This window comes from Copidosoma floridanum, unplaced genomic scaffold (assembly GCF_036245765.1).
Source record: "Copidosoma floridanum isolate Cflo_tuat_1 unplaced genomic scaffold, Cflo_Japanese_pri ptg000019l, whole genome shotgun sequence".
Taxonomy (NCBI): domain Eukaryota; kingdom Metazoa; phylum Arthropoda; class Insecta; order Hymenoptera; family Encyrtidae; genus Copidosoma; species Copidosoma floridanum.
In genome coordinates, this window is record NW_028321896.1 from 14,097,189 (window position 1) to 14,114,722 (window position 17,534).

The window sequence follows — 17,534 nt, forward strand, 5'->3', positions numbered from 1 at the left end:
GTGAAATAATCACTTATTAGCGTATTATTTTAGAATATATCTCCTATCGTTCTCTTGAGAAATTACTTAGTAAATTGAACAGTAATCAGCAACGGTGGTATGTAGTTATATATATATATCTTTTTGTTTATACATTTTGAATATTTAAATGGTTTTTTCGACGGTAAACCGGAGTCCCACGCGGCCCAGCCAGGATCCACATTGACTCACAAAGTCACAAAATAAACATAGGATCAGCGCCATCTAGCGGATCCTAAATATCCAGTGGCAGTTCCGCACTCCGCACTTATACGATTCTATATCAATAAATTGTACACAAAAAAGTAAATATATGTAGTATAAAGTAAAGTGTGTTATGATATAAATTAAATACTTTAATTGTAGGTATTTGTAAGTGCCTACATATAAAGATATAAAGCATTAACCAAGCAACTATTGAATTACTAAAAAGAGTAGAAAACAAAGTTTTAATTTCAAAAAGTGCATGTACATAGTGATTTAAAATACCAGATAAAACTGCCTTGGTTTCACGTATCAGTATTTATTACAAAGATAGCTTGAGTTCATTGTATAATTGTTTATAATTTTGTGGGTTTAAGTGTAAATATTGCGTAAATATCTCCCACACTGTATGTATATACTTCCACAACAAAAAACACAACCAACAAATCGGCGATTCGAAATATTTTTCCTATATCACATTAGTCCAGTCTACTGATAACGGTGTATCGAAACAATGTCCAAATTAACTGTGTTGGATAAAATAAAAAATCCTGATGTACCAGGTAAATCATTTTTAGCTCTGTAACATCCAAAAATATGTAGTTCTCGTAATTATAGGTTACACACATGCTGTACTTTATTTCAGGACTAGAGGATCCACTGCCCCCGGTACCTCCACCCCCAATCATCTCTTATAATAATCCAGCACCAGTTCCTGAAAAAGCTCCAGCAAGCACCCCCAATGTTGTTAAGCCGACAAACCTGGTGGCTTACCCTATTCCCAAACAGGCTTATTTTCCTTCTATGGTGACTCCTCCCCTGCCTCCTCAGCATGATCAGTCATGGTGGGTACCCAATGAAACAGATTCTGAAGTTTACAATCAGTGGTACGAGTCTGCTTATAAAGCTGCTCTACGAGCTTCATCAGATAAAGATGGCAGTGGAAAGCCCAAAGTTAAATATGTCAAAAGAAAACTGGAAGTTGTTGATCCTCAAGCTGATGCAGGTACAATAAGCGTTGTTTGAAATTTGAGCCAATATTGGGCAAGTTTTTCTTATTCAGGCAGATAATTTCTATTAAACATTTTAGAAAGAGTTGCAAATGCTCAGAAAGAATTGTCAGCCCTGATGAAACCCCTCAAATGTGATCTGTGTAATGCAGTGGTAAGTAGTTATGCAAAATCATTAGCCATACTTGATTTTTTTATTCAACACTAATTTCACTGTGCTGTTTAAAGATGAATAGTACAAGTCAGAGTGCTATACATTATAGCGGCAAACCACATCAGAAAAAAGTTTCCATGTACCTCAATCAAAGTGCTAAAAAAATAAAAATAGACGATGGTCAAGTTTCGAGTACAACTAATGATTCTTACTCTCATTGCGAGGTAAGCTGGGTCAATTTAAAAGGCAACTATAGTGATTATTAATACTTAATTGTTCTTTCGTTCAAAGATCTGCAAAATATGGTTTACATCCATGACGGATGCAACTCAGCATTATGCCGGTAAAAAGCACTTAAAAGCACTATATGGCACCACAAAAACGAAGTAAGTGATCAAAGTACTTTTTTATAAAATGCATGTCATGTTTTTGATTAACAATAAAAATATAACATTGCATTTCAGACCTAAAAAACCAACACCAAACAAAAATCCAATCGATCTCACCGGAAGATATGGCATAGGAATGGCTTTTGCACCGCCTCAACCTGAAGCTGTACCTATCCCTCAATTACCACTACCTCCCGAAATTCCCCCTGCAGCTGTTCCACCTATTCCACAGTACAAACCGGCACTTGTAGCTTACCCAATTCCATTTCGTTGTGAAATCTGTGATATTTCTGTAAACCGACAAGATCAACTGGAAACGCACAAACGTGGTGCAAAGCACTTGAAAATGCTAAAACATCACGGCCTTTCTCTGCCACAACCAGGTTAGTGTCTACCACAAACAAGTGACAATAGACTTGCGTATATTTTTAATAATTTTGTTCATGTGCTTCTAGATCCTGTTTTCTTGGTGCCACCGCCCATAGATTATTCAATATATCGTACTCCATCAGGTAAAGTATTTAAATGAATTATGTACCGAAATGAGTATTTATGATGCATAAAATAAGTTTGAACGTTTTTAGGGCAATATTATTGTGCACCATGTAACTTGTCTTTGAACTCAGAGTCATCGTTTGCACAGCACATGGACAGTAAAAAACACAAAAGTCAAATAACCCCTAAGCAGCAGCCCTCTTCTGGTTCAGCGACGAAAAAAAAACAAAAAGGAATACAGAGGAAAGTAAATGAGTGAAGATACCCCTAGCTGACCTAATGAATAATGTTGCTAGTGTCACACATATGTGTGTATATGTATGTATATGTGTGAGAGAGTATTGTGAAAAAATTCATTCATACTCAAAATAACTATTGAATTAGTTTGCTTTGAATTGCTGTGAAATACCTATTTGTAGTCTGAAAAATTCCGCTGAAACTAGCATCATTTAGATCAAAAGTAGAATTGCTTCAAGATATTTTCCAAGTCTCTGTTTCATAACACGCAAACATACAATGATAATCAAAATCAGTTAGATTTCAGTAGTTTTCAATTATTTCGTGGTCAGAAACATAATTGCTATACCATGAAAAAATATATGTATTTTAATACTAAAACTGTTGAACTGAAATCTACCTGATTAACGTTCGAGAACAAGATTCAATGTCCATCTTATGGTACAGTAAGAATCATTTTAACACTAAATGATTTTATTAATCATTAATCAGCTTAGGCTAAACACAAATAAGGATGAACTGATATCATAACAAGAAAAAGCATGAAATTCCTTTATCACAAGGTATAAAATACATGTCAAGATTGTTTGATAAATAATGAGTTAACTATTGTTCAATTGTCTATAGAGTCATCTGGGATCTTCCTCTAGTCAGAATAACTTCAGAAAACAGAATAATATTGCTTTTAATTATATCTGCCAAGACCTCACATGTCCCTTGATAAACTTTTTGAGCAAATCTCACAAATAATGTGGTCGATATTGTTTAGTGATTTTTGTAGTGGGGCCATAAATTATCGAGGCGTATGGTACTACATGTGTACCAATGACACCGTTGATCTTTACTTTTTATCTTGTGTTATTTTTTTTTATATGAAACTCTAAGTCGTTAATAGACAAATATTTTTTTGTCAGTAGCGGGCAACTGTATACATGGAAGTTTTTTTATTTTACTTGCACAGTGTACAGTGTGTGCATGTAATAACAGAGCTTCCTCATACTTCATTCTTACTGTAAAATTATGTTCTTGAATAATTAAAGCATTTCATACTGGTACTGAAACTAAAACAAATAATTATATTATTGGTCAAAAACGCAATGACAACTGTGTGGCAACATGAATTTTTTAGAAGAAATTTCTACTTAGATGCTGTTTCATGCGAAGAATTTTGACTAATGAAATCACTGTGTTAAGGTTATTCTGTAAAATCGTTATTATTCACTATAAGTCCGTAGTATATACGTGTACAAACATGAAGGTGGAAGGGTTAATAAAAATATTCGGTTCACATGTTAATGATTTGACGTATAAAAAAAATTTTAAACTGTATATTGTCGTAATTTTTTTATAGTTGTACGTTTTCATTACAATTCCAAATAACCTACTTTGATCTTAATGCGCAGTAGCTGAGGCATAACGAGTACTTGTGTAGTTTTATTGCTTTTCACTACTAGTAACAACATCAAAACTTCTATTTGTTTTTCCTTTTTTATTTTTTATTTTATTTATTGATTTATTATTTTTTTTTTTTTCGCCAATCTCATTGACGAGCACTAGAGGCTGTTATTAGACGAGGTAACTTAAAAATACTTTTATCTGTCACCTATAGCATAACTTCTGTAAAACGTAACTACAAAGAGCTAATGTGATACGATTTGATGTATTTTTCATTTATACTGCGTGTTCATATTATCAGTACTATTTCCTCTTCCTTTGTACTATCCAAAAAAATGAGACGACTAGCAAAAAGTGCCGTTAGAACTTGTAAATAAAATTTTGAAATCTTTAAACCAACTAAAGCGTGCGTGATACTACCTGAAAGAGAAATAATATCGTGTCTTTTCGCGTGTGCTCCATGCATATATACGTTAAGTACGTTCATTAACGCGTATATATATATTCTCGACTACTCGCCGCGTTCGTCGTTCTATTCGCGGTTCGCTATAAAAATGCAATGAACGTGATATTCGATACGACATTCAATATTTCACGAGTTTTTAATAATCGATAAACGAAAAAGATTTTATGTAAAGGGATCAAAAAATATACATTCACTGATATCGAATAAATAATTTTGTGAGTATTTTTACACCATCAATTTTCACCTGAGTTGACGAAATGATCGGTAAGCGTTCCTTCTTAGTAAGTAACGGTTTATTGAATAGGTGACCCGTACAATTACTATCACGTGCACGTGTTTTAGTTGTTACTCTAACCTATTGTTAGTTAATCAAGACCCAGAATATGTCAGTAAAACATATACTCCAGTTGGTCGGGAAATCACAACTGGAAACGTTGAAACAAGTTAGACATTTGTTGAAATATTTTTTACAGATCCCCCATTTTAGGTACCGGTGACATTCGAACGAAAACTTGGAAATCTCAAGCTGAAGCAGAATTTCCCCTCGTCAATCATATTTTTAGGAAAACAAGTCAATAGTTTGCGACTACGTAATTTTATAGATGCAAAAGCATTTAAAAGCTACCAATTTAACTCACCAACGTATAGACAGTTTGATAACACATGGGGGGAGGGGGGGCCCTTTTTTTGTGCAGAGACATCTCGGGCCCAATTTTATTTCCACGTGGATCAAAGAGAACACAAAAAAAAAATCTGAAAAAATATTATAATGCATATAATACACTTACGGGCTACCGATTTATGGCAAGTTTCGATTAAACAACCCACACGTCTTTCCTCCCTCTCTCTCTTTGGTTGTGCCACCGTTTAAAATAAACACCATCATCGCGGAACCACATAATTCCATCACCAACGAATAAACACGTTATATAATTTAACGAGACTTTTCGCGGTCCGCGGCGCATCGCGTATAACGAGAGACAGATCGATCGGCGGCGAGGATGGGACGCCTGACAGGAAAATACACATTATAATATTACACGTATATAAAACTCGGCGTGTTATATATTTAATACACGAGAGGAGCAGCTCTCGTGGCTATACGGCAGTGCCGATTAAAGCTAAATTGGATAGGACCGCGGGATTAACCGAGCCGTTTTGCGCCCCGCGCGACTTTGTTAATAGCCCCCGTCTCGTGGCGTCGGGCCCGACTAATCGCCGACATTTATTCAATTACGAGGCCATTAGCTTCCCGGCGTCCTCGCTGCCGTGTCGCCTATATATACACTTTCGGTGGGGGGGAGGGATCAAACGAGCGGATCGTTATAAAGAAATCGGGCGAAGTGAGGGACGAGAGAGAAAAAACTCTGGCGTTTGATGGGTGCAACGCGCCGAGGGCGCGATATATTTTCGGAAAGCCCAACCGCGCCGAGGAGGAACTGCTCATCGTCCCTCCTTTATATATACATGCTGCTACATTGGTGTACCTATGTATACACGTACACTCTTATACCTTCATCGTTTTGCATTCGCGACGCGCCTTTTGGTCGCTTTTCGAGGCGAACTCGTTCCACGGCAATTTAGCCTCCTGCTCGTGTACGTACCTTCCTCTCGTTTTTTTTTTTTTTTTTTTTTTTTTTTCAGTTTTTCTTTTGCACCGCCGAGATCACGCTCGGAGACGCGCTCGCCTTTTTTTCTCCCTCTCTGCCCTTTATTTTTTCTTTGTACTTCTCTCATCTGGAATTCAACCACTATCACACGTTGCCCCATGTATATATAGCCCGCGCACGGGATGTACAACGCTATTGTATATACGTATACCCTATGGGTCGTGTACTTCCAAAGGTTTAGATTAGAATCAGAGTAGACATAAGTATATATATAAGAGTGCCGTCTCGCGGATCATTATATTATGTTTAACCTGCTGCTGTACCTATACCCCACCGTCTACTTATCGCATGATATGTATATCTACGTCGTATGCACATATGTGGCGTGTATTTTTTTACGTGACTTACATGTATACCTTATATATACCATCTGTACTAGGCTCCAGGAGATATTTTGACTTTCGTTGTCCGATTCAGGGATGGATGTTGTGGGAAAAAAAAGAAAAAAAACCACCGCGTTATTGTTACTGAGCTCGGCATTCGTTAGCACCGCTTCCTTTTTTCGCTCGATTTCCGAAAAACAAAAAAGATCTTCTCCCCGGGTGGTGGAATTAATTGCGCCTTTTGATATGCAAATCCATTAGACCGCGGAAACAAAGAATATATATAATCATACCGTGTGTGCAACTCCGTTCTTTTTCTCCCCCCCCCCCTCGCGATGCATCCTTTTTTTTTTTTTATTATTTCGCTCCTCCGCAGCACTTGTGCCTTTGGTTTCTTTTTCCCTCTCGCCGCATTCGCGTTTCAAATACCCGCCAGGGTCGTTTATCTCTCGTGCCAAAAAAATTCATTCAATTTTTGGGTGCCTAAATTCTTTTTTACGACCTCTTTGCGAACGCCGAGATTAATATTGACGGTTTTTATTGTTCGAAGTAGATGCGGAGGTATAAAATGGTGTTTTTATCCCTCCGTGCGCGTAAACTTTTCGCTTCTGATGGCACGGACTCGTATTACTGATTTCGGGTGTATCAAATGTATCGATACTACTTTTTTTTAGTTTTTTTTTTTTTTTCGTTGTTACAAGCAACTGCGCAAGTTGAAAAATCGACTGTTGATGGTTTTGGTTACTCGTGCACATTTGGTGCGCTTTGAAAATTTTAACTTTTGTATAAATTGAAAGACATTACAGGTAACATGTACGCGTATAAATATTACGTTACGATCCTAATGTGCCATCATAAATCAGGCGTGTCTTGTGTCGTTACATAAAAACAGAGAGATTTTCTACACTTTATTTGTATTTACGAAAGTCCGAAGCATTAACGTAATATTGGGTACATTAAGACGATGGATGCATATTAACGCACTTTAAGCATAACATAAAAATTTTTGATAAACATATAAATATATTAGGCTATAAGTATCGAGTTACGCACGAAAGATCGGTATACAGCGTTATTAATTGTCCAACCGTCGTGCAACATTATTTAAAATTGTTTTTACAAATAATCTCTCTCGAGTTGCGCATACATATATATATATATATACGCGCGCGAACGTGTTAATAGATTTTATCACATCACAGACCGGCATTCCAAAAGTGAAATGTACCTACGTACGAACGTTGATTGTGTGTATACGTATGTACGTACAAGGCACAACCTTGTATGTGTACATGTCATATACATACACATGTAAACGTACGTGAACTTTAGTTGTGAAATCATGGATTTTTTAAGTCCGCGCCTGTCAGTTTAAATCACACGTACCTACTCGTATGCTAATTCGAAACTATTCTCTCCCCGCGTCTGAGTGTATGTATATAACGTATGCACGCGGTAGTGCTGTGCTTTCAAATTTGTTTTATTGATAACACTTAAATAAATTGCCTATAAAAGTACACGGTACGCGTTATACCAGAAACGACGAAAAAAAAAAAGAATCCCCCAACTTTTTTTTTTTTTTTCGTAATTATTAACGTTATACTGACAGCTGTTAAAATGACGCGTTTGACACTGTCAAACATATTCATTAGCAAAGTGTTCTCAGCTAAAAGTGACTATTATAAAAAAAAAAAAAATATCGTTTGAAACAACAAAAGAAAGGGCAAATGATTTTTCCTTAAAGGTAGAAAAAAAAAAACCTTCGTCCGTGATTTTCTTTGGTATATAGAGCTTGAAGCGCGCGAAGCGGAGCCCCGTTAACATGTAGCGGAGGTACGAAAGTTTCGGGTTCCCTTTGAGAAAGAAAAAAATCCATATTCAGCGAAATCCTCAGTCTACCCACGTGTACGATGATAAAGTCGTTTGTCGATGTGATGGGACAAGACCGCGCTTTGTGCCCTCCCTGGCTCTGCTTCTTATATATTATTATTATTATTTTTTTTTCTTTCTTTCTTTCTTCTCGAAAGGCAAAAGCTTGTGAGATTAGAATTTTTAATGCGCTCGCATTGCGCGTACCCTCCTGCCTGGAATATTACTTGTAAATAAACCTCTGGCGTTGCGCCTGTTTTGGAAAATTCTTGGAAATTCTTCTGCGCCATCTCGATCTCGATAAGATCTCTTCTCTTTTACGCGTTTTCACGGCACACGTCTTTCTCACCGGCTGGTATGGTCGTGGTTTTCAATTCCATTGATGCTTTTTAATAATATTCAAATAAAAACACTTTTTAATTGAAATTTCAATTACAGCATGCGGCAATCGGAATATACATATACACAGCTGTGGCGATCAATCAATACTCATTATAGTATTTTTCTTCGTGCAACTTGTCATTTCATCAACACCATCTCGTAACGTTGCAATCGTTAAAAAACGAATAACTAGAGTTAGTTCCAATAAGTACATTATTTATGTGAGTTTTCCAGCTTTGATGGAATTATTTGTAACGCGCTAGTACACTTTAAAATACATCGGTATATTATATAAATATAATTTTTTTTTTTTTTTTACTTGCTTACACTAAGGTTGTGTTGAAAAAAATACTGCCGGCATTTCAATTGACGTAATCAAATTCTGCGAAAAAAATGAAACATTAATGTAAACCGAGAGATGTAAGCACATTTTTTTTGTATCCTTTTGACACTTTGAAAACCAACAAGGCTCGTGTATAATATATACCATGCAGTACCGAGAAAAATGATAGCTACACAGCATTTGCATGAACAAAAAAGAGAGAGAGAGTGGAAAGCGGCGAACGACTGCAACAAGAGATGTAAATGTGGGGAAAAGGAATCGCTGAAGGTGTGGAGTGCATTTCAACGAGAAGACAAAAAGGAGATGGAATTAAATTCTTCACGCTAGAGAAAGAGAGACATCTAAAATTGCAGATGATGCGCGAGAGCAGTCGAGTTCGGTGTATCGTCGTGGGAGATTTCAGAGCTTTGTCTTCTCGTGCGTACATTTATGCAAACTTTTTGCATGGTTTTGCTAGTTTTTTAATAACATACTTACTTGTAAAAAATAAGCCGAGTTGGCCAACACTAGAATAATTATTGCACAAGTGCCCTACATCGTGAACAATAAATACAGAAAAGTACAAGTTGGGTGCAAATTTGAAAATAATTTATTTGGTATTTTATTGCTTTTGAAAAGGTGTATAACGGTTGCGACGTTTCGCTGATGGTGGTTGCGTGTAATTTTAGCCTGATGACAACCACCGCGGTGAAATGTCGCAAATATACGTCTACGGAAATAAAACTGGAGACTTATTCAGTTGACAGTGAAATGCTCATGCAAAAAAATAGCTCGAATAAGGGGTATCAAAAATGTTATAACTAACGCGAGCCTCGAGTAATTAACAAATTTTAAAATATTAATTTCTGTTTTTCGTACTCTGCACCTCCATTAACTATTTGATAAATGTCATCTACGACTGCAACCAAGAGATAATATTAAATTAGTCGATTAGTCGAGGAAAAGGACGTTGAATTATTTCTTCATAGTTTTCATTTTTAGCAACGTCTCGATGGCTTGGTATAGGGACTGGGTCAGGTTTGAATATTATGCATATAAATTATCAATTTATGTATACAATCGACACTATAGGCATCGTCTACAAACTCTTAACAAATAATAATCAATCATCACTGAAATTTATATAAAGTGCTTGCACTGATTAACGTACATATTTTTTTTTTTTTTTTTTTGCATCATCTGTGCTTTTTTGTCCTCGTTATACATTATGAAGTCGTATACAGGCAATCGTTGGTAGTGAAAACACGAATGCGCCTAGCTTTAACACAGCAAGCTTATTAAACGTCGCTGAAAATAAAATTATTGAGTAATAATTAAACATAAATCCTCGCCAATGCAACTGTTCAGTAATTTGGGTGAAATTCTTCGATAAAAAAAAATGCCTAACCGATTGACCAGATACTGATCCTATAAATACTCCAGACAACTTTCGACGGATCTACATGCTGTAGGTGCATAACTGTGCAATCATGGCATTAAGGAAAAAAAAACGTGTGACAGCACATCATATATTATGTCGAATTGAACATGCACGGGTGCATCATTACCACCATCAAGGGATATGCATTCGAGACCAAAGAGTCAAACGAAAAGGGCCTCTATAGTCATGCAAGTAAGCAAGTGTCCTATAGGAAAATCTCCGCTCTGTGCGGTCATTCGCCTAATTACGACAAAGCTTTATCAACCGAAAAGCAAGAAAGCTCCCCGTTCGACGACTATTGAGTATATGCTTATTACCTACTCCATCGATCCAATACTCTAAGGGAACAAGTATAAGCTCGAGCAGAGCCAATGTGTGATGGTGTCGATTCGTCGCGTTCGTCGATCAATTGGAAGGACTCCTCCGTACGAGTGGCTGCTAATATGTACCTAAGTACCAGAGAGAAAAGTACAGCGCCCGACTGTATTTGGCACGTACATAATGTATACGTATATACGAAGAGGGAAATCTGGTGGCATGACGAATGAAACATATATGAATCGTGACGTTGCGGCTATATGTATAATATATACTTGCTGTCGCCAAAGAAAGACAAGGTTTTCTTCATATTGGCGGATGATGTTGCGGCGAATGAGGTGCCTCGATGCTCGTCGAGGCGTTTAATTTTCTTCGGGGCTCATATCATTTACACCTACTCCACAACGGAGCTGTACTGAGTATTATATATATATAATATACACTTGCATCGGTTATTGCAAATGCGAAAGCGATATTGTGTTATTTCGGAGATGACGGTTTGCGGTTTTCACTTGTCATTGGTCGACCCGCGGATTTGTGTGATTTTGAAATTTTCACCTTTACATGCCAAAAAAAAAAAAAAAAAAAAAAAAGTGTGCATTTAAGCGTGAAGAGCTGTGGCAGCTGTTATTGCACACGCCGTGCGGTTGTTTGTTTGGAAAGCCCCAGAGAGAGAGAGAGAGAGCTGGACCTGTCGGTTTTCAACCGTCTTATTCGCCGGATTCGCCTCGTTGTTTTTTTTTCTTTGTTATATTCATTACGTAATTACGCGTTCTCGCCCCCCCCTTTTTTTTTTATTTCATCGAGGAAAAACTTTCTCGAGTTATCGCTCGGAAATCATATGTATAGGAGTTAAATGTAGCGAAAAGTAGACTCGATTTGATTTACCATCTTGATATTTTTCCCTCTTTATCCAATAAATTACTTGAAAATAAAAACTCTGTACTATCGTTATTTCGGGGCATCCTCGTGGCGTCTCTCGCGATTTCTCCCGTTTTTTGAATAGGTAAAAAAAAAAAAAAAAAATGTTTCCCGGGTCTTCGTATAAAGTTACTCCGCACCGAGGGTACTCCGTTTCACAGCGGAATATAATTGGACGTCCCAGTTTTTTGCCGAGAGTGCATTTTCAAACCACCGACTTTTTCGGCCTTTGGTCTAACTACTAGAACAATAATGTAAAAAGTAGGAGCGTCAATCTGCGAGTGAATTAATACTACGTCGTTCTACTTTCGTTGGTTTGCCTCGTAACGTAAGCCTGTAAATGTTAAAAAAATATCAGAATATTTCATATTGGGTATAAGCGTTATAGTTATTATCTACCATTAGCCGATTGAAGAATGCAATATTTTAAAAACGTCGCGAAATAACGTTCGGCGTAACGGTGCGAGTCGTATCATGTAGATGTACAAAATATGAATTAAACTGATTGCAACAAAACCTTATAATTTTCTGACCTATCGATCTACCAATACAAAGATTTGATTGAACGAGACACTACATAAATGGTAATAATAACAAAATAATAATTTTGCAACAAAAACAATGAATCTCCTTTCAGACGCCATAAAATCGAGCATCCAACTTTAGCGTTTCTATTGTATTGCTCTACAATATCTACTGTACAACATTCAACCGAATTTCAGATGAGCTCGTTGAAAATGACACAATTAAAGGATTGCACAACTCGATGAGCATCACGCGCGCCAACATAGCAAGTGACACTTTCTCAACGGTGATGCCATAATATTAACTATCCGAAAAATAAAATTCGTCGCTATTGTTACCACTGGTTGTTTATGGATACACACCAGTTGAAAGATGAAAAGACTATCATTGCAAACAACAACAAATAGTACAAAAATAATAAGCAGCGAAGGCTTGCCGGTGGCAATTATAGGCACTTACAGCTGAACACATCGCGGTGCAGGATTCGAAGAAGAACCAAACGCATCCCCGACTACCAACTCTAATTGAATTCACCCGCTAGAGAAGATTATTATTTCAACACACACACGCGTCCCGATAATTGGCGTCGCTACCTGTGTGCCGTCGCTCGGCGTTTCGCCAACGCGCGAAAAGTAGCGCATATTGTACACGCATACGATATATATTTATATATACACATGCGTGTTTGCTCAACGAAGGATGAAAAAAAAAAAAAAAAAAAAAAAAAGTCTGTCGTTCACACTTCAAAGAGAGAAAACAGTAACAGCTCGACGCCGAAAGCATTGCAATATAATCATCGCTAACGAACAACGGAACGGCCAAGCGCGAGTGTTATTAGCATGAGAACTTCGGAGAAGGTCGCGTCACGTGTAAAAATTGTGGAGAGGCACTCTTTTGTTGTACACGCGTAGGTGAACTTTATATGAATAATATACATATGTTGGCACACCTGATGAGCTTGTATAGGTAACATCGTAAAAAGTGACATTGCGTGCGCTTGGGAGCCGCGATCCCCGACGGCGCTCAAGCCATTGTGTTCTTCCTTTCTTCGTCCTTGGTCCGTTTGCCTTTTTTTTTTTTTTTTTTTTTTTTTTTCGCTCATCTCCCCAAATGAGGCCTCCCTCCCGGCCCTCCTCGAATTTTCGGAGAGCCACCGCAGCCGCGCCGCGTCCTTGCCGCTTTCGAAAATTCGGCGCAATTATTTGTCGATTAGGAAGGGGAGGAGGTCATCGGCTTGCGGTCGTCGGTGGTTCATTCTACGTGTATATGTATGTATATACAAGTACTACGAGGACGGCTACCTGCGGGGCGCTCTGTGTTTATACAGCGGTTAAGTGATAATAGTGCGCTCGGAACATTATGGGGTGGAAAGGGTGCAGGAAACGAGATCTTTTGGCCCCCGCTGGCTCTCTTCTTTCTCTCCCCGGGCGGCTAATCGAGGAAGGACAATTTTTTGAATTAATAACGGCCAGTCGCTTTTTTTACCGACCCCCCCCCCACCTCTTTTGCGGGTGTATGTAATGTATATTAGCCGAGGGACAGTCGCTGCGGGTTGAACGAGAGATATCAAGTGCAACCTGCTCGAGGAGAGTTTCTATACAGTTTGTTCCATCGTTTGGTCGTTGACGAGCGGAAGAAACGCAAAGGGCAAAAGTTAAATGTATCGAATATAATTGTTTTTAATGGTAAGAAAAATGACGATGATAATTCAACACGAAAACTATTTACAGTTGCGTGTGTAGGTATATAATATGTACCCATTTATATATATATATAGGCCTGTCAAATTTAAACATGTTGTCAAAAAAAATTCATCTATTTTTTTTTTCATCCAACGTGTACGCCGCCCCATTACTTTTCATCGCCACAACTCTTGGTACATATAACCAATTCCGTGAGACTAGTGTAATAAACAACTCAACCAATAATATACGCATACATATATATTTGAACGTTATGTAATCGAAAAAAAAAAAAATCTCCATCCGAGTGTCCGCGCGCGCGCACGTCAACTTGTACGTTATTGTACCACATTTAATGAAATTACCCACAGCAGTGATAATAATAATAATATTCAATGAGCGACACGAAAGCCAAGTCAAGAAGAAAAGAAAAAAAAACACGGCAAACGAGAAACCCTGCAGCGCTGCTGCCGGGATATATATATATACATATATGTTTGTATATGGTACACCGTGACGATAAAAAACAAAAGTTATCTATCCCCGGAATCTATGAGCGGGTAATTTTGATAATTAGACGAATAATCAACGGGTTTTATGCAGGTGCGGCGCTGCGTACCGGTAGTTACCGCAGGTGGGGCCAAACACATACACGTACGTCACCGGAATTTAAATAAGATCGCAATTATCGAGAGCACACATTACGATACAACCAACCGGTGGTACATGTACACTCATGACTGAGCTTGAGCTATGCACGCATATTACACGTATACATATATGCTATATACCTTATTCGTCTCACTCGAAAAGTTAACAAGCACATTATTAACGAGACCCTTCGCCCATCGCGGAGTCCGAGGAGTATACATTACGCTCGTAAGAGCCGTGCGATTAAAATTTTATTTGTCATCTCGTTTGGATAAACGATCGTCCCCCCTAATTAAGAGGCGCGCGCGTCTTCCTCCCCTTTTGCCGTGTGTTTAGAAGAAATACCGAGTGCATAAACCCGCGGCTTTAACTTTATCTGTTGCATTATCCGCGAGAGACGTGGCGGAAATTCAAATCCGGTCAGCGTCTCACTCGCGCTCATGACAAAATATGATCACTCGACCTTAAACTGACTTAACTAACGGAGCCCTATGTACAAATTTCCGACTTTCATACCTATAATGTGTATTGATGAACGTCACGAGAGACGTGCAATGGTCAAACAGTTGGCTACAACCATTCAAATAGATTTCTCTAAAAATTTGCTGCTCAATGGACTCGTCGGTGCTGAAAGGAAAAAAAAAAAAAAAAAAAAGACTCACCGTGCTCGCAGTGATCGAATAAGGCGCGCACTTAAATTCACGTGACCATCTACTTGCCAGCCGAGCAGGGAGTAAACAAGAGACATGCACTCGCCAATTAATTGAACGTAGTGCGGCGGGTCATCGCTAAAGTGATCTCGTGCTGATAAAAAAGGCTCGGGGGGGGGGGGGTAACAAAAAGATCCTGCCGAGCTGAAAAGTCGAAAGATATTATTGCTATGCGGGTATACGTGTCCTGTGCCACTTGGTTGCCCGGCTCATCGGGGCTCTTCGGCACGACGATGATGATGATACTCGAGAAAAGACGAAAACAGGCTCGGGGCAAACGGGAAAATAAGAATAGAGAGAAAAATCATGCCTCCGTCTTTTTTTTTTTTCCTTTCCATGCTCGTGCCTTATATACTCATGGCTCGTTATAGATCTCTTATATATTGAGTGATGGGGTCGATCGCACACTATACACGGTCCGAATCAACTTGTTTTACTTTTAATCATCTATAGTTCTCGTTGTGGCCGTGAAAGTGAAACTTTTCAAGTGACGCGTATTGTATTCACCCTAAACGATAGATTAACGTGTAAGTATTATTATACTGTATCGAGGGGATAATGCGGGCATGTATATCTTACGTGTCTACGCGAGAAAATGCATTATCAACTGAACGATTTTACCATGAAAATCAAGTACTGCGTGTATGTTGTACGAGTCAGATAAATATATACGGTTGTCTTTGTTTTAGGTGAATCGAGGAAATTGGTTGAACCGTTAACTGTATAACGAAAATGACCGTTTATACACTACTGCAGTATCGCAACTTTTGGGGAAAGGCTCATCAATATATTTTCTTTTTTTTTCTTCCTTTTCAGAGAAAAATTTTTCCTCGTTTTAATCAAGTCCTTTTTACTCTTGGTACCTTGTACGTATAGCAGATTACACAACTAACGCAACTTAATTGACAACGGCTTCATTTACCAAATTATCGGTATTCCATCTGCAGTACGACGAAAAAACAAAAAAAAAAAAAAAAAACATTTTGTTAATAAAATTGATTGTCGGGTGTGTCCTGAAATATGTTGGGTGTATTTAAATTTTACGCGCGGCGAGCGATTTTTCGGCATCGAAACTGATTAAAATCTTTCGAGCCGGAGTTTTAATAAAATATATACATTTTGCGGAAAGTAAAATTGGTTATTTATTTTATGGTACTAAACGCCGCTGGCTGCGCTGTACTTGAAAAATAAATTTTTTTTTTCTTTTTTAACAAGCTCTGATCGATTTTAAAAGTGATTTTCATTAAAAATTGTTGGGTCAATATTTTTTAATTGTATTTTATAATCCATCGGGCATATTAAAAAAAAAAAAAAAGATTTGACGAGCTGTGACCGCAGTAGGCCAAATTTACGTTTTAAATTTCCACTAATAAAAAAAAAAAAAATAAATAAATAAATAACAGTAGTTGTAATCGTGTCTTATGAATGCAGTTTCGTGGCATTTTATTCGTTAACTATCGTCGAGTTGTAACTGGGGCCTCAAGTAATACATTATTACAACTATGGCTTACAAAAGTAAGCAAATAACTTACATGGTAAAATCTTAACTTGGACAGTAGCAGGTATATTACGTACACATAGGATTATATTAAGTCTTCGTAGAACCAACAACTAAATTTTAGTCCTAGCTTCGATGGTGAAAATTAATTTTTTCTTTTCACCATTCGGTATGTACCAACGCTCGTACACATCAATACACACAACCGAATCACAATATTTTTAACTATGATGTTAACTGAAGAAAAAATTCGTAACAAGTTACACTCGCAAACTCTAATGTTGATTAACGTGTCGATATGGGTAATGTTTCGCACAGAGTATATTTTTTGGATTAAACCCGCCATACGCTTCAAACATTTATAACACCCAATTTTCGCGTCCACGCATATATTATATTATACTTAAGGTTGTAATATTTTGTATACCGCACGTATAGTGTATAAATATGTACAAACATGCGGCCCCTCTAATCAGCTCACACGTTATAGGATTAATCACAAAATTGGTCTTCTCCGTTGGTCCTTGGGGAGGAATGGGAGTAAGTATAATATATACACAAGTGCATTTACGTGCAACATGTATACAGTTAGCCACAAGTGCGGGGTCTCGGCTGGCCTCAGTTGGAGAGCACCTATAACCGGACAAAAAGTTAAATGCTGATGATGATGCATCCAAGGGGTTACGGCTACTTAGGCCTCATTAAATAATAACGAAATTTTTAAGCGAATTACTGATCATCGTGATTCGCGATGGGCAAGAACAGCCCAAAGTATTTATTTATATGTATATGCACAACGTATATGACAAGTCATCGATGCCGTTAAATTCTGAAAAAAAAGTCATCTCCGACGAC

At 37.7% G+C, this 17,534-nt stretch overlaps 1 protein-coding gene across 2 annotated transcripts; it reads left to right on the plus strand.

The window, feature by feature from the left end:
- Positions 1 to 316: 316 nt before the first annotated feature.
- LOC106643777 (zinc finger protein 346) lies at positions 317 to 3,770 on the plus strand. 2 transcript variants are annotated; one of them, XM_014359046.2, is made up of 8 exons: positions 317 to 785; positions 869 to 1,228; positions 1,313 to 1,386; positions 1,461 to 1,610; positions 1,678 to 1,772; positions 1,851 to 2,158; positions 2,231 to 2,287; positions 2,360 to 3,770. In XM_014359046.2, the coding sequence occupies exons 1-8, from the start codon at positions 737 to 739 to the stop codon at positions 2,527 to 2,529; spliced, it is 1,263 nt and encodes a 420-aa protein (XP_014214532.2). In that variant the 5' UTR covers positions 317 to 736; the 3' UTR covers positions 2,530 to 3,770. The 2 variants fall into 2 exon arrangements, with proteins under 2 accessions (XP_014214532.2, XP_089448976.1); XM_089592850.1 differs by having other exon boundaries at positions 2,345 to 2,403.
- The last annotated feature ends 13,764 nt before the right edge of the window (positions 3,771 to 17,534 follow it).

Coding starts and splice junctions, on each gene's coding strand:
- LOC106643777 (XM_014359046.2), top strand. CDS start 737: ATGTCCAAATTAACTGTGTTGGATAAAATAAAAAATCCTGATGTACCA. Junction 786..868: donor AAAAAATCCTGATGTACCAG/GTAAATCATTTT, acceptor ACTTTATTTCAG/GACTAGAGGATCCACTGCCC. Junction 1,387..1,460: donor GTGATCTGTGTAATGCAGTG/GTAAGTAGTTAT, acceptor TGCTGTTTAAAG/ATGAATAGTACAAGTCAGAG.